At 30.7% G+C, this 23,444-nt stretch overlaps 1 protein-coding gene across 1 annotated transcript in view; it reads left to right on the top strand.

The window, feature by feature from the left end:
- Nucleotides 1-23,444, top strand: part of LOC142327047 (protein O-mannosyl-transferase TMTC2-like) — a 478,982-nt gene that overhangs the window by 401,623 nt on the left and 53,915 nt on the right. Inside the window, exon 8 of the mRNA XM_075369816.1 lies at nucleotides 1,039-1,179. Within this exon, the coding sequence (XP_075225931.1) occupies nucleotides 1,039-1,179 (141 nt within the window). The remainder of the gene's footprint in view (nucleotides 1-1,038; nucleotides 1,180-23,444) is intronic.

Here is a 23,444-nt window from a genome sequence, read left to right as displayed (position 1 = left end):
GAACGGTAATTCCCGAAGGCTAAACAGGAAAAATAAAGCCCCTTCTTAAGTAACACACCGAGTGTTCTGGTGGTGAACTCGTCATCGCAAATCAGCTGATTTCGATGTTGAGTGTTCCAAGGTTCAAAACCTAGTAAAAGAAATTACTTTTATCCGGATTTGAATACTATTTCGTGGATACCAGTGTTCTTTGGTGATTGGGTTCCAATTAACCACACATCTCAGGAATGGTCGAACTGAGACTGTACAAGACTACACTTCATTTACACTCATACATCATCCTCTGAAGTAATACCTGACCGGTAATTCTCGGAGGCCAAACAGGAAAAAGAAAGAAATATCATTAAATATGATTCATACTTCGCATATTATCAATGAATTAAACATCAACAAAGAAATAAATACAATGATAATTATTAGAATTAAATAAATAACATTTACTTTAACACATAAAAGAACCAAAAGTTATATTTTAACTGAATCGTTGAGTTTTTCTACACATAACCGAATTTTTACAACCACGTTAAATATTATAACTTTGGTAAAACTATTTTACAAATCGTATATTTGTAACAGAGTATGATTATTATAATCGAAATAACAATAATTTAACAAAATGTGATCCAATATTTCCCAGAATTTTGCTAATGTCAAAATATTAGCTAGGCTAATATTTTGATAATATCATTTCAAAGAGCTATCTATGGTATGGTTTTCTAATTATTAATTATTTATTTTTTTTTAATACTGGTAGAAATTTTAAATTGTTTTACTATTTATGAAGTTGTTTATATTTTATAGGTTAAAATCTATATATTTGTATAGTCTATATACTTTTATATTTTAAAAATTAAAATTATATTACAAAAGTAAAATTAACTTTACTTTTTATACTATAAAACTTTTACTTTTACTTTAAACTTAAACTTTAACTTTTTAATTTTATATTATAAAAGTAAAATTATATTATTTATATTTTAAAAGTTAAAATATATGGTCTATATATTTTTATAGTTTACATTATATATATTTTTACAGACTGTATACAATTTACTCGGTGAAACTCTTGGTCGTTTGGACAGACACGAAGAAGCAGAAAGATGGTTTAAGGCAGCATTAGACGCTAGTCCTGATCATGTTCCGGCACATTTGACTTACGGAAAACTGCTTGCAAAAAATGTACGTAACTTATAACAATATTTAAATATAATATATCACTTGAGTTTTTTTTATACAAAAAATATTTAAATCTTATTTCACACTGGTACAATGGTTTCTGAGGATATTATAAATCGAGAGGAAAATGGTTTTGAAAACAGAGAGGAAAATTTTTTGATAACAGATTTATCAATTTAAAAAAATATAATAAAATAATTACCTACAAAAATTATTAATATTTTTTTCATAATTAAGAAAAATATTTTTGGTAAGGATATTTTAAAATGGAGTTGAAAAAGTTAAGAGAATTTTTTAATCAATAAAGAAAATGTTTGTATAAAAATAAGATAATTTTCGTAGAACTAGGTTTTAATAATTCTCTACCCTCCGTGGAAGAGTCGTAGCGTCTTTATATCCCGTTTCTACGGAAACTCCCGTGCCCAAACCGGCATTTTTCATAACCAAGAAAAGTAATTTCACATCATATTCCCAAAAACAAGTTATATGATAATAATTAAAAATAAAAATAATATTTAAATAATATACTTTAATAAACCAAAAAATAATTAATATTGAAATTAAGTAACGCTTAAAATATAATTATATTATTTATCATTCGAAATAAATTTGGGCTTGGATATTTTTTCACTCTGATGACTAAACATACGCGATTCAAATTACTTTTAAATAAATAAAATGTAATGAGAGACCATTAGAATTTTTAAAGCTGATATTGAATATGCTACGTAAGAAATAAAAGTAACACGAAAGAAATTTTAAGTTAATGAAACTAATTTTTGGCGAAATTTGGTTCATAATAAACCTTTATATTGTACTAAAAATATAACCTCGAAATAAAATTTCAGATTTTATTCTTAAAACCACCTAAATATAAAATGTATACTAAATAATAAATAAAACATTTCGTGATTAAGATACTCTGCCTGTAAAGATAGAATCTTTATATAATTTATCTTTATATTTAAAGAAGTTTTGAGAGTAATCTTATTTTTCACAATTTATTACATTTATTTGGTTAACTAGAATGGCATGTTAAATTCAACTCTGTAGGGCAACAACGAGAGACTTTTTAAACTAAATAGAAGACAACAGATGAAGATAAGCAAAAAAAACAAAGGAGAAAAGATTATGTTATTATTATAAGAAATCTTGCCGGAGGTCAGTTAAACTTTGTTTTTAACCACCTGTAGCAGACATTTATATGTACTTATATAAAAAAAAATATATTGATGAATTTGATAATAGGAAGCATTCATGAAAAATACACAATAAAGCAACTCGATTTCTTACACAAACGCGCGCGCGCGCGCGCGCGCGCGCGAAAAAACTTAATCCACTTAATTTATTATTATAATTCTTTCACCACGGCGACTGAGATAGGTTGTGAAGTTTTCCTCGTCAAAAGTGTATATACTGTAGTTACTACTGTTCTGTCTTATAATTTAGTTTCTTTTTTAGGTTTGTGTAATACGAGGATTACACCCGGTATAAGAAAATATTGTATATTCAAAGTTCTGCAGGGACTTTCATAACCTACTCTACTCTGTGAAACTAATGGAAATAGTTCACATAAACATATGTCCTAAAATGCTTCGTTTGCGAGTTACGGCTAGTGAAATATTTCGCTCGGATTTCAACCACCCTGGTGAAATGAAGTCGTACTGAAATTTTTAGGGCGTTAATTTAGGGGCAGAATTAGTGGTTTATTATGGCTTTTAACATGAAAAATCGAATAAAATAGGTTCTAGAATCGTATCTGCAATGGATTTTGAAAAATCTGGGGTGAAAACTAATAAATTGGGGGTAAAAAACCCCCGTTTATAATATTTGACGTAAAATACTTTGTTAAATGGGTAATAAATACATAAAGCTTGATTAATTTTGAACAGAATGGTTTAAGGTAAGTTGAATAAAATTAAGAAAATTCAGAAAAATTTGAATTTTATTCAGAAACAGTACACTAGACCAATGTGCATTATACGAGTACGTACCAATTTATAATAAATATTCAAAAATGACCCCACCATCAACAACACCTAGGTACAGCTTTTGTTGCTCTTTTTAGATCTTCAGGGCTGTCCTTATGTTGCTCACCCGCATCCATAATATGGACAATTTATTCCTCCAGAGAATCTATTTTTGTTTTGTATACAGTATTTTACAATTATTTGAATCAAATTTTACAAATATTTTTTACAAAACTGAACAAAAATATATTCATGACCAATTACTCTTTTATTTATTTATTTTCCTTATGTTTATGTTGAATCCTGTTAACTAGTGAACAGTAAGCAACCACCGCACGGTCAAGCGAGATGAGGATGATATATATATATATATATGGCATGTAATAAATATATTTAAGTTACCCTGATATATATTAGATCGATTAGATACTATTTTAAATAAAGTTCAAAAAAATAAGTTCAACTACCAAAACGTTGCATACACTTTTTGGAACGAATATATTTTTATGAAACAAAAGGTCGCACGTTTAATACATTTAAATAACAGAGAGTAATACCAAAAACATTCAGAATTTTATAATTAATTGTTTAAAATTGAAAAAGAAATCGAGTCTATGAAAATGTTATTTTTGGAGAAGACAGTATCCCCCTATCTAGATTCGGTAGCATTAGAAATGAAGTGAAATATCGTATATCAATTACAAAGAATGTTTGACGATCATAAATTTCTGATCAAAGCCTTGGGAAAGGATTTCGATTCGATTTACAAAAAGTGAAAGAGATGAATCGATAGTACAGGTGACCCATATAAAACGCAACCCATCAATCACTCGTCCATAAAATTTCAAAAGTCAAGCATACTCCCCTACTCGTTACTGAAATGGATTTGTCCAACATCTGAATATCGCGATAACGCAGTAGAACATTACCGATAGTAACAACAATGCAATCATAACGTTCAGTGTATTTCTAGAGACAAGATGGTGTTTTCGCTAGGTGAGCGTGTTTTCATTGTTGAGTCGTACTTCAGTATGAAATCAGCGGTTGCAGTGCAAGATTTGTTTCGCCATAAGTACCAAGATAAACCAGCTCCTAACAAAACATCAGTATTAAGGTTAGTTGCAAAATTTAGTGAGACCGGTTCTGTTAGTAACAAGGAACACAAAAGATCTGCGTCAGAGTTGAATACAGATACAGTCACTGAAATCAAAGACCGATTACTCGCCTCGCCAAATAAATCGATCAGACGTTTGTCTGCTGAAATTAATTTGTCTAAATCAACTGTTCATCGGGCGACCAAACGATTAAAATTACGACCTTATCGCATTCAAACGGTTCATCAACTTCTTAAGCCTGACAAAGAAAAACGGCTACAATATTGTCAATGAGGGAATTAATGTTATGGATTCGTTATTTTTCACAGATTAAGCACGGTTTCATTTGGATGGCTACGTAAACAGCCAAAACAGTAGAATATGGAGCGCTGAAAATCCCCACGTTTATCACGAAAAACAATTACACCCGCAGAAGTTGGGCGTGTGGTGCGCGATATCGGGGAAGAAAATAATAGGTCATATTTTTTTCGAGTACACCATTAATGGAGAACGATATCAGGATATTTTATTTCAGTTCATCGCACTCTTGGAAGAGGAAGACAGACACTGCTGGCTACAACATGACGGTGCGACATCGCACTACGCAGGTTCAACTTCCGATTTCGTCGAGGAATTCTTTGGTAATCGTGTTATCGGTCGAGGTTTGTGGCCACCAAGATCTCCAGATTTGACTGCGGCGGATTTTTTTCTACGTGGTTATCTCACAGAAAAAGCCTACAGCAAACCACGAACCCTTGAACGATTGAAAGTCAATATTGAACAAGCTGTATTAAATATCCAGCCACAAACTTTGAAAAAAGTTGCAAGAAACGCTGTAAAAAGAATTGAAGCTTGTATTCAAGAAGATGGCGGCCACTTCCAACATTTACTCTAGATGTAAGGTAATGGATGGTAATAATAAAAATTACATTTACATTTACACATGCCTTTTGATTATTTCAATAACTACCAATATAAGGTTGGGTTGCGTTTTATATGGGACACTCTGTATATTGTCAGCCGTAAAAAGGAAATAGCTAACTGATATATTTTCAACAGAATAATAATTTGGTGAGAATAGGGGTGCTACGATGCGCCTACACACTCGGCGTACGAAACTATAAATAATGATAAATTTATATGTGGATATTAGATAAGAAAAACACGTTTGTTATCGGAAGGTTCTTGGAAATTTTCAAATCTGTTTGAGGGCAACATTTAAAGTTATGCCTTACTAAGAATAACCGTATATTTTAATAAGGAAATTACTTCATCATAATAAAAACTTTATCAGTTGGTTATTTTTTATATTTATTATTGTTTCTATACTGTGTGCATTTCATAATAATTAATTTTAGTGGCGAATATCGTAGTCCTTTTCTTTTCTTCTTCACATCGATCGTAAACAGTTTAGGTGTTTTTGGAAGAAAAAAAAATTATTATTTAGGGAATCAATGTAATGAAAAAAAAATTCGGTTTTGTATTTTATTCGAATATTCATTTTATGTTTAAACGTGGGAGAGAATGCGGTACGGTTTGCGGTGAACGTATGCGCACGTGCATAAATATAGAATACATATGTGCATATAAACATATGTGGAAAAATTCTGAAGGGTACGTTTTGAATATTTATAAGGTTGTGGATAGTTGCAATGTGTTAGTAACACTAGTATTTATACAAGCTTAGCGATAATGTGCCAGACCGTGGGCCCAATAAAGGGCGTTATAAGTCTAATAAATTTAGTAAAACACTTTCCCGTTACACGAATATCTCTTCGTTTCATCTACCTTTCTCGTCCCGTTTTAAATAAACACGTCGCCAAACGATTGCAAGCGCTTGCGGCACAATAACTTGCTTGGGATTTATACTTGTTTTATTAAGCCACATATCTTTATCGTCGAATAAAAACAACACTTTTACGATTTAAAAATTAACAAACCAACAAAAATATTATTAAAGTCATATTTTATAAAATTACGCTACACAATATTAACTTAAATAGTACAGTTTTATAACACGAAGGACTTTCTTGTACTTTATCTTAAAATGGAAAATGTTAGTGTAAATCAGTGTGTACTAATTAAAAATAAATCATTCAAATTTTATTATTAAAAAGCGGAGTTTTTTTTATTTTATTTTTTCATTGTTTTATCTCATTCAACAAAGAGAAGTTTTTTTTTATCTTTTCAAGGCTTGTTCTTAGATAAATGGACTGATTTTGGTGATTTTCTTTACTTATGGAAATTTTTCTAGTTGTCTTGCAGTAAATATTTTCATATAACTAAAACCAGTTTAAACGGTCGTCTCTATTTTTTTATTACTTTTTTTATTACTTTCAGCTGAATGGTGAAAGTGAGGAGGGGAGTGAAAATGAATTTTGTTTTGTGGTTCCGAGTATAAGTACAAAAATACCATTCCTTTAAATTGACGCTTCCTTATATACTTTTATAAACCTAGATGTAACCTTTTGTGGCTCAAAAATCTCCAAAAGTACTAGATCAATTTTATTGAAATTTTGATATGCTCTACTAGTGTACCTGAAGTTGTGCATGTGAAAATTTGATGAAGATTGGTTGATCGTTCTAGAATTACGCTCAATTTAAGCAAAACTTTAAGCGGGGCAAGTTAGAAGCGTGATTCATTACACGATGCTGCAAATTGGAACGCTGACGGTATCAATTGTTGCAATAATTAACCAAATTAAACACATATTAAAAATTATTAAAAGAATAAACGAAAAGTCGGCCTTCTTGAGCAGGACTACGGAAGATTTACTTTTAAATATAAGGTATAAAATTAAGTCAATATATTTAAATTAAAAAAAAAAGTTAACAAATGGAGATGAAGTCTGATACGAAGCGATGTGCCTTACCCTAGTAAGATCTAATTATTTCATTGATTAAGATTTTATTTGATTATAACTCTGGAACCAATGAAAATAAATACCACTTACAATAAATAACGCTTTTCAAGATATGTTTTGAAAAGCTCTCAATAAGGGCTTATTAATGCAGTTATGAAAAAATCCAAATTTATTGGGGATTTTGGGCTTTTTTGGATACTTTTGGTTCAGTTGATTGCAGTCAAAAGGGGAGGTTCACAAGTGCATGTTACAACAGTCCTAAATCGAAAATGTCAACATCCTACGACTAATCGTTTTTGAGTTACTCGAGATATATACGTACATACAGCCATAACGCCGAAACTAGTCAAAATGGATTCAGGGATGGTTAAAATGGATATTTTCTTTGAAATCTGAAAACCGAAATTTTTCGCGATCATAATACTTCCTTTACTTCGTACAAAGAGTAAAAATCTCCTTAACCTCATAAACATTGTTATTTTGCTCTTCAATTCTCTCCTTCATGTTACTTAAAATTAATTAAATATTTAAACAAAAATTAAGAATATCTTCGTTCAACTTCTTCATAGAAATGAAATTTAATGTGCCCGGTGACAAATCTGAGCAAATTTTTGAGAGAAGATATGATAACGTTCGATAGCCATACTCGTTTTGAGGTCGGTGTATAAAATAAGGTGTTTTACGAGTTTCATAGTTCATAATTTTTATTTTTTTTAAATTTGATGACAAAAAGTTATTCATAATAATACTTTGATACAGCAGACGTCTGGGCGATAGAAGTCTGCTAATTCCATGAAAATTTAGGATATTTGTCGGAACATGTCTATTTTTAATAACTTGTTTTTGAATTTAAACATTTACACAACAATTCTCAGCATGTATCCAAGCAGTAATGCCATATCTTAACACCGACTCAAATAATGTGTAATAAACAATTTTTAAAACATAATTAGGGAAACAAAACTTTAGATAATACGTCTTACATTGTTACTACGCAATCGAGCAGCAATTACACTAATTTGCGTACATCAAGTTAAATATTCATCAATAATAATCCCTAAATACTTATGCTCGGATTTAAAAACTACAACAGGGAAATCGCAGGAAGGTAAAGAATACTGCAAAGAAATATATTTGTTTTTAGAAATAAGTTTAATAATAATAATAAATAGTATTAGATAATAATAGCAATAATTATTGTTAATAGTAATTTGATATTGAATTACCACGGTAGAGTTAGTTGTCAGAGAAAACAGACAGAGAATCGAGAAACATATTATGTAGTAAAGGGTACACCAAATGATATACGAATTGGTAAAGGGTATGGTTGAGAAGACTGCAGTAGTCGTGATGGGTGCTTTAATCAAACAGAGTTGATTGACACTACTCAACGCTACCAGGTTATGGTCATTACGGTACAGGATAATAGAAACAGCAAACCGCAGTATTGCTGGAAGCTGTAGCAAAAGCTGAAACTATGATCACGTAATTTAATTGGAAACTGGTCTCACTATTTGAAGGTGTATGCACGTACCTGCAAATGTACATGTAATTCCATGATTCGGTGTGTGTGTGCGCGCGCGCTTGTGAGTATATATATATATACATATATAGTGTATTTGTATGTATTGTTTGCATGGTCACGAGGTATATAGGCTGAGAACATTACTGCTACCAATTGCAGTTTGCTCCCAATTCATTAATTAGACCAAAATATCCTTTGATTGCTTTGCTGTAACGTATGCAAGTCGTAGTTGAATTTCATGGTAAACGAATCTGTGTATGTTTTTGTAAGAGTATATTTGTATTGACCGATGTTGATCGCATATTCGGTGGAGCTAAATTAATAGTTCTATACGAATGTACTGCCGTATCATACAATTATTCTCTTTAAATGTAGCCTAATTGTCGTATAAATCTTATTTTAAATCTTACGATACATAAAATTTAATATATTCATTACAAAAATCCATTTAAAGCGTACTAATTATTAAATTTTTAATTTAATCTGAATTACCTATAAGTTATGGGATGTTTAAAAATAATAATTAGTATTCCATGTAAATACCAATTTAAACCGGTAAAAATATCAGTTTAAAATATCCCTGATTTTTTCCAAATGAGTATTAAGTAAATTGACTCTAAAAGTGTTTTTTAAGAACAATCTATAAATTAGACTGATAGGTAAAAAAATAAATCATCAATATATGGAATCAAAATCATATGATATAATAACCACAAATAAAATAATCCTGATTGGACAGCACATGACTTCATTGTACGCCTATTAAATTATATAAACACATTTTCTGCTGCACTTTATTTAGACTTCTTTCATTTGAAAGATACCAACCTCCAATTCTTTAATAAAGTGAAAAGTTACACAATTGCTCTGTGGTGGACACCAAATTGCATCACAAATTTTTGCGGTGTCCGTATAAGCATTTTATATTAGTTTATATATTAATTTTGTTTCACGTCGCTCAAGTAGTTATGTGGTATAAGAGAGAACGTGTCGTAACCGTAACCATGGACACATCGGTTGGATTCGAACCGACTTTAAATACAAATATTTTTTTAACTTTTTTATTTTTAATTTAAATATATTGATCTGTTAATTATTATTAACGTATGTAAAATTTTGGAATTAAAATGAAAAATACATAAAATTTTATTTCAATAATAACGTCTGATTTTTTTCAATTTTTTTTTTTATTGTTATCGTTGAATTATTCTTTATTAAAAAAAAGATTACAATTAGAAGTTAATAATTATTAATAAATCAATATATTTGAATTAAAAATGAAGAAATTCGGAAATGAAGTTTAATTCGAACCGATGTGTCTTCTCCATGTAAGATCCAAATATTTCATTAATTAAAATTTTATTTGGCTATAACTCTTGAAGGTATGAAAATGAGTACCACTTATGATATATCGTTAAAAAGCTCTCAATGAGACCTTATTACTGCAGTTAAGAAAAAGTCCATAATCAGAATGTTTTGGATTTTGGGCTTTTTTAGACATTTTTGGTCAAGTCGATTGCGGTGAAAAGAGGAGGCGCACAACTAGATGTTAGAACAGTCCTAAATCCAAAATGTTAACATCCTACGGTTAATCGTTTTTGAGTTATGCGAGATACATACGTACGTACGAACGTACAGACCTCACGCCGAAACTAGTCAAATTGGATTCAAGGATTGTCAAAATGGATATTTCCGTTGAAATCTGATAACCGACATTTTACGCGATCACAATACTTCCTTTACTTCGTCCAAGGAAGTAAAAAATAACTATTAAATTTTAAAGTAGTGAGTAAATGAAGCAAAGACAATCTAAAATAACGTTTAAACTATGCCTCAAATGTAGTATGAACTACATTGAATGAAGAATTAAGACAAATTTTTGTTTTTAAAATTACTTTAAAACCTCCTGAAAAAAAGAGTGAAAAATTGTATATTTATGAACGAGTATAAGAAAAAAAATCCCTATACCGTTAAGAATTATTATACAAATTGAAGTTATTCTTTGAAGAATTTACTGAAGATTCATCATCATTTATAAATGTAACATCTTATTGAAAGTCATTTCTGTAGAGGGTTATGGGAGTTATCTGTATATTTCTATACAGATAAGGGAGAAGGCTATCGTGTTGATCGTGGATAAGAATTAGACTTTTTATTTTAAGTACATATTGAGAAATAATGAAGTAGTTTACAGAGTGAACATGTTCATATCGCCTTAGCATACAGTAATAAAATTAAAACTTATAGTTTGATATTTTTATGACTGGAATACGTTCAAACCAGCACACCACTGAGTTTTATCTTCCGCAATTTTATATAACTGTCTCTACTGAGGAAATAATAGTTTGAGATTTGTAAACAATAGCATACGTCATATATTATTCCAAGTAGTTAAACTAAAGGTTTACTGTATCATGAAACTATAACATTAGGTGAACTAATAACAAAAAAACATTTTTTATAAAATAATTAATTTTAAAGTAGAATAGATAACGTATGCGTTACGAAAAAGAGGAATAAATATCAATTATGATAAAATAGTAAGTACGTTGTGTAAAAAGCAGGCTAGTCAGTGATAATCAGATTGGCTTTCAAACAGTTTGTCACGGGTTCAATTCCTGACTAGTTTTTAGTCGTTTTGCGTTTACAGTTTCATTTATTTATCATCATTTTATACATGTATGTTCGAACTCTTGACAATGGAAAAAAAGATTAAACAAGAATATGTATTAAAAATTAAAAACGACGACTGCCGAAAAAAATATTGCTAACTAACATTAGTCTTATTATTCTGGGTTGGTCCCATCGTTTTTATTTTTTATTGTACTACCATACCCGTTTCAATTTTGAAAATTGGAAGGTTGGTTGCGAAGATATAACATTTCCGAATAACCGTGATCAGTTGGATCGAGAGTGATGCATGCAAAAGTTATCCTTCAACCTACTAACAAATACCCCGTTTGAATTTTGAAAATCGGACGATTGTTTGCAAAGATATTATAAGACCATCCCATTGCATCTCCCAAAACAGCGCCCCAGAGGCACCCCCTTTGTTACCAATTGATTGCGATGATTGGTCTAGCCAAGGTGTTCACATCACCTCACCACTCAAACGAACTCTCCTACGGGAAACCCATTATTATTAACCAGACATTTTATGAATTTATTTTATTCTACTCGACGTAAGTTTGATTCTATTATTTTTATAATATTTTTTATTCAGTTTAAACCCAACTCACACTGTGATAGAAGCTGACAGTTCACAGTTTATTAATTCATTCATTAAAGTTTGTGCTTCAACCGGCAAATTTTTCCTACTACATTCACATTTATAAATATTTATATATATTTACATATTTATATAGCCTATGACACTCCCAGTAACGTAAGCATTCCAAAGCGAGGTCATTCGTATAAATCAGTACAGCCGTTAAGCTGCTACGGTGGAACAAACATACATACATATACCCTAAAAATATTACACTTTTTTTTGGGCAATCGTGTAAAAATTACGTATTACATAACATAGCCTAATTAATTAAAAACGAGCGTTAATACTGTATTCTTCATTAACCGCATCCTTGTGTTAATCTTCGAAACATCTTGTACTAAACTTCTCCTTAATAAATATCGATTGCAATTTATTATACATTACTAAATCCAGAAAAGGGTTGCAGAATATTCTCGTCTTTGCCCTGAACAGATTTCTGCTTCAAATTCGCCATAAGGTTTTAGTTTAGATGTTTTAATATAGGCAATATTTATAATACAATCGTGACAAAGATTAAAATATTCTCTTAAAAAAATTATGGGCCCAATTTGACCGCCTTGATCAAGTGACGTTTTTACCTTGAAACTAATGCAGTATTAAAAATGTAATTGAGAGAATAAAAAACTAGATCCTTAATAAAAGATTTTTACTATTTCGGTACCATTGTTATACTTGATCGAATGTAATTTTTATCATGAAAATTATACTGTATTTAGAATACAACTTCAAAAAAAAATTTATTAAAAAAAAATCAGTTCCCATTTAGACGTTAGATAACATTTTTAACAAATGTAATTTGAAAACGAGAAAATCAGCAATTAAAAATAAATTTAAAAAACTAAAATTTTTAATTTTTTTTGCAAACTGAGACACATTCAACATCCTTGTTTTTTTTGTTTTTTTTTTTTTTTTGCAGGATGGGTTTAAAAGTTTATTTAATGAAATAACTTACTACTATCTACTTCAATAAGTTGATCAACTTTGGTAAAGTCTTATTCAACAAACCTAAACGTTATATAGTTGCTTTAAAAAAAAAAAAAATATATATATATATATATAGAGGTAGACCTCCTAGGCCAATAGTGCCCAAATCAAGCCAACACTGTGATATACGTAATCAAATATTTGGTACCATATACCAGCTTTTTTGGGTTTTGGAGACAGGAAGCAAAAATTATTAATATTGAATACTCCCACCCCTAATTCCGAACGCTTTAAAACGTTGAAATTTTAAATAACTTAAATTATATCACCGTTCTAAAATTCAATTCTCTAGGACCGCAATACAAAAAGAAAAAAATTAAAAGTGAAGAGAATTATACCTTTCCCTTTATTAATTCAATCTAAAATTTAATGACATAAATGCTCTTTATGCAGACATAATTTGAGCTATTTTCGAAGAATTTATATTGAGCCGGTCCGGAGATATTAGTAAAAATATAGCCAACACATTATTTTATAGAAACGGATATTAAAATAACTGGAATATTTTATAAAGAGTGTTGTAAATGTTTCCCTCCAACGCTGCACATGTTTAAATTTATTTTCAAACACTTTAACTAGCTGTTGTCGTACGTATGTCGTTAATACGATTTTTAGTTCGTCAATCGTGCGCGTTCTTTTGCGATAGACTGCTTGTTTCGTTGACCCCATAGAGAATAATTTGAGGGAGTGAGATCGGATGATCGTGCCGGCCACATACCCCTCGAAATGATTTGATCACCAAAAACATTTCTCTAAAACGTCATTGACCTGTTAGCCGTGTGCGCTGTGGCGCAATCTTGTAGGAACCTACCGTAATTGATTACCACTTCTGTTAACTGATTAATGTATTAAAACAGCACAGTAACAATCGCTGTCAACTGTATTTTCAAAAAAAAGATGGACCCCAGTGCGCGTTCTGCTCACACCGACCCAGACTTTAATTTTCGCTCGGTGTAAAGATTTTTCGTGTAATTTATGGGGGTTAGTTGTCGACCACAGTCTTGTATTTTGTTAATTAATATATTCTTCCAGATGAAACTACCTTTCATCTATAAAAAACGTAATGTGGAGGATCATTCAGAATTTTGGTCAATAAAACGTTTAAACCACTGACAATAGTTTAGTGTTTTGGCATGATCTGTACGTTTCACTTTTTGAATACACTTTACTTTATAGATAAAACGTTTCAATGGCTTTCATACAGCTTTATGTGCGGTAGCAAAGCCGATATCTTGCTGTCGAGCTAACATACGTATTGACGTTGATAAACTTTCGGCCGTAACGTCCGAAATATCAAGCGGCTTTTGTTCCTTTAGTTCAGGTAGTCTTTCACATTGATCGGCGTCTTCAACAGAGCCTGCTTTTTTGTGTGAAAAACATTTACAGGTTATCATCGCCCGGCTAACAAAGACAAAATATAAAAAACAAAATATAAAATCCAATAACAAAATTTAAAAACAAACTAAAATATTAAACACAAAAACATTCTACTACCACAGCTAACAAACTAAAAAAATTATTAAAACTACTATCCCAAGTAAAACTACTATATATATTTATATAAACAAAATAAACTTAACAAACGCCGAGAAGAGTGTAAAATCTCCTTATCGGATAACAAAAAAATAAAAAGTAAAAATTTAAAATGAAATTCGTAACACTATTAAAACGTATCTAACATACTAATATTTCTAAGAAATAAAAATACCCCGTCCAATACTTCTTTATCGTTGCAAAGGATACGACGAATGTTCCTCGAATGTTCGACGAATGTTGATGCAAGGCTGCATGACGCACACAATCCACTAGGATGTTGCGCACCGTCAACGGGCAGTTGCATCGTATGCATATTGACGCGTTTACTGCTGACATTACATAACCGTGTATAGCTCTCGTATGTCCTACCCGCAATCGGCAGAGAACCACTTCCTCACGACGAGCTTTTTTGCATGAGGATTCCTATGGCAACACAGAATCCTTGTGCCGGAGTTTGTTATCAACTGTAACCGTCCAATCCCCTTGCCACTTTGCTCGAAGAGACTGTTTTATACAATTAATAAAGTCAGAAGCAGCAACACGAGTGGTGAAAGGATTGCGTGCATCTTTAGCAGCAAAATTTGCATGTTCATTACCGGCAATTCCCACGTGGCTAGAAATCCAACAGAAACTCACTTGTGTGTTCCGATGGTTCTACTCAGCGATTGAATTATAGATTTCAGTGACCAAAGGATGTCGAGAGTATAAAATCTACTAAAACATGGAGTGGACTACACGAGTCGCTACAAATAAGGACATGAAGGTATTTTGGGTTAACGATGCTCAATGCTTTATTAATAGCACACCGTTCAGCAGTAAATATACCTGTAATATTAGGCAGACCAAAAATATAGATTCTGCTATAAAGAATAAATGCGCATCCAACGGTACCATTCTGTGTTGATCCATCTGTGTATACTATTGCATCTGGATTTATTTTGGAGGGAATATGGTGAAAACCATATAATTGTAACCTTCCCCAGCACATTGAGCACAGATCTCAGTTTTCGTACAACATGTTGTAGTGTGACCATAACCTTGGCATCTGAAATATCGCTGTGGGTTGGGTATGAATGGTCGTGTACCCGAACCGTCAGGTAACTCACTTTAATCTTCTCAGGTGGACCAGGGAGATTGAATGTCATTATAAGAGACGGTGTCGGTTCTTCCGTTCCGCTCTGTCGTTTCATTATACGCTTAACTTCTACAACATCTTGGGGACGAAGCTCAGCAGCTATTCCAGCGATATCCATATCTAAAAGGTCTCGAAAAAAAATTACTCCCCGGATAAGAAAGATCGACTCTGTTCCTCATTAATTGTTTCAATCAGAATCGATCCGTCTCGTAATTTTCCAATATTCTTCGGGGAACCACTTAAATTTGTTACAACTTCGTTTATCAAGTCAGTCGAGACCTTTTGGAGCGAGCCACCTTCCTGATTTTTGCGGAGAACAACAAATCGGATGTTTTTATAATTATCAGTTTCATCTTCTACGCTATTATCCTCGTCAGACAAGGCTGAACATGGTCTCTTCACAAGACTACAATTGGTGGATTTTCAGATGGCCCATCAACCATCATAAGATTTTTTTGTGGATTTGAAATTTTGGTCCCACGAGTACCGGTGATGTAACGGATAACTCCAGCAGAGCGCACGCGTACTGGAGCTACAGCTAATTACAACTGGGTTCGATCCGGTGCCCAGAGGACATCGTTCGAGACTCACTACTAAGAGCCATTCTCCCATCGGCACGATAGTTTCCACCTTGGGTTAGGTTGCGTTTCGTCAGATGTTGCAACAACATCCAGTGTAATTGTACTTAGAAACAGCGTAGGATGTTGTGTAATTGTGTAAGAATATATGTTGTAGTTTGTGTAGTGTTCTTGGTGTAGTGTATGTGTATAGTATAAATGTTCTGCAGCTCTGGGTGTAGTGGGAAGAAAAGCTGCAGAGGCTAGGGCCGTGGGGATGCCAACCCCCAAAGTCATAAAGAATAAGACTCCCCGTCGGGGAACAGAGGCTGCTGCCAGAAATTTTTCGATAAGGATTGAATATGCATTGCGGTGAGGAATACATATTTGGAAACTTTTCGGAAAATTTGTGCTTCACTAAATCAATATACTTGTCACCTTCACGAAAGACTTGTTCAACAAGAAAAATGCGTTCCTCTACGGAAAGAATCATTACATTTCTCGCAACGTCTGATACCGATAAACGAGACAACAAAAAACGAAGCACGTTCAATCACAACTGAACAACTTACTTCTTGGTTTATTAGTGAGCAACGCCCAATGGACCCATAGGGCAACCAAACTAACGCTGAAAGAACAAAGAGAGCACCACATAATTCTAAAGCATACTGTTCAGTGACTTTCCGAACGCAATGAACTAGTAGGGGGATATTGAAACGTCCTGTTGCAAGTAAGCCAATAGTTAATTGGACAATTACTATACATCCTTTCCCTCTTTAGCTGTTCTGTCGCTGCATCCGTAGATCTATAGACAGGAAATTAAACACTTATATTTCGTTAATAATAAAAAATTAAAACGTTTCAGAACATCGAATACCCGTCAGGCTATTTTACGGTCTAATAATAGCCTTCGTTTTTTTCCGTATTTTTCATTTAAGAGAACTGCTTTCTATTTAATTATACGAATATAATCTAATCAGATAAGACTGTTTAACGATTCATTACTTTATGTATTCAATAGGCTGTACAATAGTACAGTACTAAAATAAGTAACAAAATAACATTATAGAAGATAATAAAGAAAAAAGCAATAAAATTGCTATTAACTATGTTAAATGTTGAACGTAAAGTACATTTTAATCAAGCTGAAAATAAAACAGATATTATCAACATAATGATTATATTTATCATCACGAATATGTTTACCGAAAATATAATTGTTATTTCACTAAGAATTAATGTTTTTATTAGTTTCTAGATAAAATATTCAAATAACGACTTAATGTAATATTTTACAATTTTAATAACGTAAAATGATGTATGAGTGTCTACAAGGATAAATGTATTATAGTAGTTTTAATAATGTACTAATAATAAAAAAAAGATTTACATTCCATTAAAGAATTATTGTCTTAAATTGGAGGTCTCTTTTTCTTAAAGGGAAAATAACTGATAGAATCTTCCCAGCCAAATGTCTAAGTTAGTTTCTTATGAATATTCCTGAAGTCTGCAAATATCCCATGAAGCTTACAAGATTCGAGGCCGTAGGTAAACGCGTCCCTTGTTCGTGATGTGTAGTGTTGAACAGACTAAGACCGACCATACCTTAGACGTGTGGTTAATAGAAACCCAACCAAAGAACACCGGTATCCTCGATTTAATATTAAAATCCGAATAAAAGCGGATCTAAAATCTCTCGATTTTAAAATTACCTGATTTAAGATGACGAGTTTAATATTAAACCAATCCGGCGGGATAAATTCTTTCTAATAAAACAATTAAATCATTGATTCAATTATGATGAAATATAATTATTGTATATAAAGAATTTAATTAAAAGTAAATTAAAAATTAATCAAGAAATCAAGAAGTTCGTTCGAACTTCGCCGGTAAGAGTCCGAAGATCTGGACGGCACGGTGAAGTCAACGAACAATGTTTACAGTTCTAAACATGACCTAACCTAAATATATATATATAAACTTTTGAACTGACGGTAATTTTGGAATCTGAGGGGTGAGAAACGCGAATATGTCGAAATTTTCCGGAAGTCGGATCATGGTACGTAATACAATAGATATCTTTTTTATGAAATCTACCTAAAAGGTGAGAGACTACATTTCTATTATCAAAATCTTATGTTGGGTAATTTAGAATCTTGTTTAAAAAAAAAATTAAATATATAGACAATATATAAACAATAATAGATAATAGAATATGTTTAAGCGTTCCATATGATATGCAAAAAATATAAAAATTTATTAATAAACTCTTACCGGGTTGATTTCATTTATTATTATTTAAAATTTTGAGAAAACTGACCACAAAGAAACTATTTACCCCAATCCATGGAGATACTCACTCCAAAGTTTTACCAACAAATTCCTTCATATACACGGGTCTCCGTGCCAAATTTCATTAAAATCGGTTTATCCAGTCAAAATGTATTAAGCTTCAAACATACTAACACATGTATATATTAAAATAATGTTTTATATATATATTATACGCACGTACGAATATTACCCCATATTTTTCTTCTTTTTTTTTTTTTTGTTTTGTTCGGGCTATGAAACATCGAGAAATGAAAAAAATCCCATATCCCATTTTTTGACTGATTACCATAATACGTTACTTCTTGCAGCATAGCTTTGGAACTATGATACCAGAAAAGAAAAAATTAATATATATATAAATTAAAATGGTTTTATGAAAACATATAACAATGTAAATGAATAAAGACATTACTTGAGACTAGGTTTGCCTTATTTCTCTCTACTTCAAATTATAAAGGAAAAATGTTTTAGTATTTTTTCAATATATATATATCTGAAAATTAAAAACAGTAAATTTTCTAAACGATACATTTGATCACCATAAATTGGAAAAAAATTAATACTACCAAAACCCGTTTACAAAGATTCAACATATAAAATGAATCTAAATGGCCAACTCTATTTTGAAGCAGTCATCATCAGTAGTCTCTGCAGAAAAAGTATGATTAAAAATTACACTTATTATTTTTAATTACTACATTTTTTTTTTTTTACTACAGGAAAACTACAAAAATCAAATAACGATTATTAGAAAAAAGTTAAAACAAAAGTAAAATAATAATATTAATAAAAAATAAAAGAAATTGTAATTTTATTATATAATTATTATAGATTATTAATTTATAATTATTATTATAATTTTACTTGCATATTTTAATGTTTATTCTCCTTCCGTTGAAATAATTTATATTAGAAAAAATTCTGATCACAAAAAATAAATTTTATTTCCATATCTATCTTGATATTTCATAATAACTATATACAATTTCTGATACTACAATTAATAAGTTTATATATTCTTTTCTATAGGTTAAAATCAATCAGAACGTTGGCCGTTTTTCTCTAACTATAAATTGGAAGATTTTGAGTTCATCCTCTGTTTAAGAAAAGTATAATTTTAAATCAATTTATTTTTTCACAATAATTTCTTGTAAAAAGAAAAAGTTTCTTTTAAAAAAAGAAATCTTTTTTAAAAATATAGAATAAAAAAAATTTATATAAAAATTTTATTCATCAATTAACTCTAGAAACAACAAGCTGAATTCCAATAACAGTTTCTTAATGACAGGTGAATTTTATACTATAAAGTAAGATAAATATTAAAAATTAAAAACACGACTGCCGAAATAAACATTTTGTTTTTGTTCTGGCCTTTAATCTAGTAGTAAATACCCCGTTTGAATTTTGAAAACCGGACAATTATTTTCACAGATATTATAAGAACACCCCATACCACCTCTCATAACGGCGCTCCAGAGGCATCCTGGTGGTTACCAGTTGATGTTGATGATTGCTCTGGCCTCACAAGATGTGCTCGCATCAGCTCACCACTCTAGCCTCACACGCAGCCCATTCTTATTAAACAAAAATTATTTAAATTTATTTAATATTATTTCATTCTATTTAACGTAAAATTAAACCTATTATTTTTGTAATTTTATTCATTCACTTTAAACCCACCTCACGGTGTGTGTGTGTGCGTGCGTGCGTGTGCGTGTGTGTGTGTGCGTGTGTGTGTGTGTGCGCGCGCGCGTGTGAGTGCGTGCGCACATATTTGTATAGCCTATGAAACTCCCACGAAAACTCCCACGTAATAATTCCAACGCAGGGCCATTGATCTAAATCGGTTCGGTCATTGAGCTGCTACAGTGAAGCAATCAAACATACATTCATATATACTTCTAGAAACAATGCACACTCCTTTTTGGGCAGTCGTATAAAAAATAAAAACAATTATAAAAGTTAAATAAAAGAAAGGGATTATCAGTTAATATTTAGCAATAAAATTGTGGCGTAAAGCGGACCAATGGTGGTGCGCCAGGTGACTGCACACAGCTCCCTCCACAACTCTCCCGCTAGAAGCAGGGGAGCAGTCTGTTGTCAGTTAATTTACAAATTATTTAATTTCTAAGCGTAGATTATTTTCATTTATATTTTACAATTGTATTTTTATTTATTAATTTTATGAATAAAAGAAAGGGATTGATTATTAGTTAATATTTAGCAGTAATAAGATGAAGCAACACCGACAATTAAGAGCAAGAATAAAGAACACGCTTACGTGACTGAACATACTGCCCGTCAAAAAATGATAAGATTTTTTCTTAAATGTTTATAAACAATTAATAACAACATTAATAATAATAATAATTATAAAATAAATTAATAAATTTTACTCCGTAATTCATTCATTCAACATCGTAGCAGATCTTAAAACACGACTATTTTCAGCACAAATAAATCGACACTGAAAGTATTATCGATTATTCATTTAAAATCGTATATATGATATTTTGTGGCCTTTTAGTTACAATTAAACATACATATATACATATTTATATAGCCTATGACGATTCCCGTAATGTAAGGATTTCAACGCGGGATCATTTTCCAGCTGAAAGCAAAGATGCTACCACTCAGCTAAAAAAATAGATAAACTGTGCACATGTTACCTACTAAACATTTTTTTTGAGTTTTCAGCACTCTCAAGACTAAAACTAACAAACAAAAATAAAGGAGGTGCTTCTCTCTTCGTACCTTCTACCACTGAAAAAATATCGTTGGATTCATTTTACCAATTGTGACTGAAACTTTTCATGTCAAAGTTTGTTTAAAAGTAAAGAAAAAAACAAACAAAATTGCATGATTTCTTAAGTAAAATGAATTTTATTTTAATTTCTTTTTTTACTCTTCAGCGGACAATATATAAACAGAGAGCTCATTAAAATAATCACTATACATATAATATTAATAAAAAAACTTCTATCACTATCACGCACACATGAAAATAAATCATAAAGATATAGACTTAAGTTTAATTAACTTAAAATATGCAAAATAATGTATAGAAAGGTATGAACGCAAACATAAAACAATATATTAGAATGAAATATATATATATATAAAATAGTGCGTATGTGTATGTGTTTTATAAATTTGATATAATATCGATAATTAAAACATTAAATGAATTCTATTAGCCGGTCTCATGTTTCTGTATTTCATTGATTTTCCTTACTTTTCTTACACTTCCAAAATCTATTCACACTTCATTTCTATTACTCCATATGCAAAGTGTCCCGGGAGGACTCTGCCTATGAAAAATCGCCGGGAAATTCTGCTGAGAAATACGCCTATTATTCTCATTCATAGGCGTATTTTTCTCATTAAAATAGCAAAAAAAAAATTGATATAAAATTAATCCGAAAACTCTTTAACAGTTACGGTTAGTGAAATATTTCGGCCTGATTTCTACTTCTCCGCTAAAATAAAGTCCAACTAAAATTCTAGGAAGGTAAATTAAGAGACGAATTTAGTGTTTTTTTACGGTTTTCAACATGACATTTTTTTTAAAATGTGTCCTAGAACTGTATCCTTATTATTTTCTATGAAATAGGGTGTAATAAACAAAAAAATGATTTAAAAAAGACATATTTTAGCTTTGGCGTAAAATAAATTTGTTAAATTTATTTATTTAACTAGTTGGTTAAATTGATACAGAATTTAATTCCGAGAAAATTGATGTGAATTATATACATCTCACACCAGTAATTTAGTTGTAGTTTCATGTGGAACAATAAAAGAAAGTTTACGTTATTCACGGAGTTCTTAAGAACTTCGTCGATAAGAGGCGACGAAGGCAACGAACTACGTTTACAATTCTAAACATGACCTAACCTAACAGTGAAATGAAAATGGGGGGGAAAATAAGCGTGAAAATATTATATTTCGGTTCAATTAGAATAGTAATGAAGAATACTTTCAAAAAATACCACGAATTTTGTTAGACAACGGCTTAGTTTTAATTTTAATGAACGACGGGACTCGAATATGTCATTTCAATTTTTTAATGTTCCTTTACGAATTGCGCCGCTAGATAGCAGTACTTTATAGTACTAGGTAGCATACAACAACTTGATAATGTACTTGAAATAATAAAATTTAAAAGAAAATACACTACAGATTTTTTTAAAGTAAGTAATTAAAGTACAGAAGATGAAACAATTATTTTAATTCCCATCACTTCTTTTAAAAAATAAAAAAGTATTAGTTTACAAGAGATTATACTAGTTTTATTAAAAAAGGAATAAATAAAACAGTAATAAATACGATTGGTAAAATCGAATTTAACGACAAAAATCGACCGTTACACTTACAAGGTACTAAATGCAATATTACATCACGGATTTTCGATTCGTAAAGGTCGAAATATCGTATTAAAAATAGAAACATATGGAATGAAGTGAATGATATGACTACCAACAAAATAAATTGGCCGTGAAATTCAATTTGTTTGTTCTATGGCAATAAATTTTAATAATAAATCCATAATATAACAATCAGTAATTCGTAAAAAAATAAAAAGAATAATCTAACAAAACGCAGAGATATCCAAAAAAATTACAATGAAATTGTAAACCGTACGGTATGTCTAGCAGATAAATTTCTGCCGCTCAAAATACAAAACTTTCTGTAGTAAAAATAAAACTGTTTTTAAAAAACGATACTGATGTCAAAAAAGGTAAAACGCTATATTTCTATTATCAAAATCTATTATTAATTTAGAGTTTCATTAAAAATAAAATACATGTTAAATATATGAAATAGACAATAGATATACAATAATAGTTAATAAATAATGATTAAGCGTTCTATATAATAGGCAAAAGATAGAAAGGTTTATTACAGAACTCTTGCCGGCCCGTTTTAATTTATATGTTGTACACATCAAATTTACAGAAATAATACAATTCTTATAATTACTCGTTGTTTAAAAAA

This window comes from Lycorma delicatula, chromosome 6 (assembly GCF_047948215.1).
Source record: "Lycorma delicatula isolate Av1 chromosome 6, ASM4794821v1, whole genome shotgun sequence".
Classification (NCBI taxonomy): Eukaryota; Metazoa; Arthropoda; class Insecta; order Hemiptera; family Fulgoridae; genus Lycorma; species Lycorma delicatula.
This window is presented reverse-complemented; position numbering and strand designations above follow the sequence as displayed.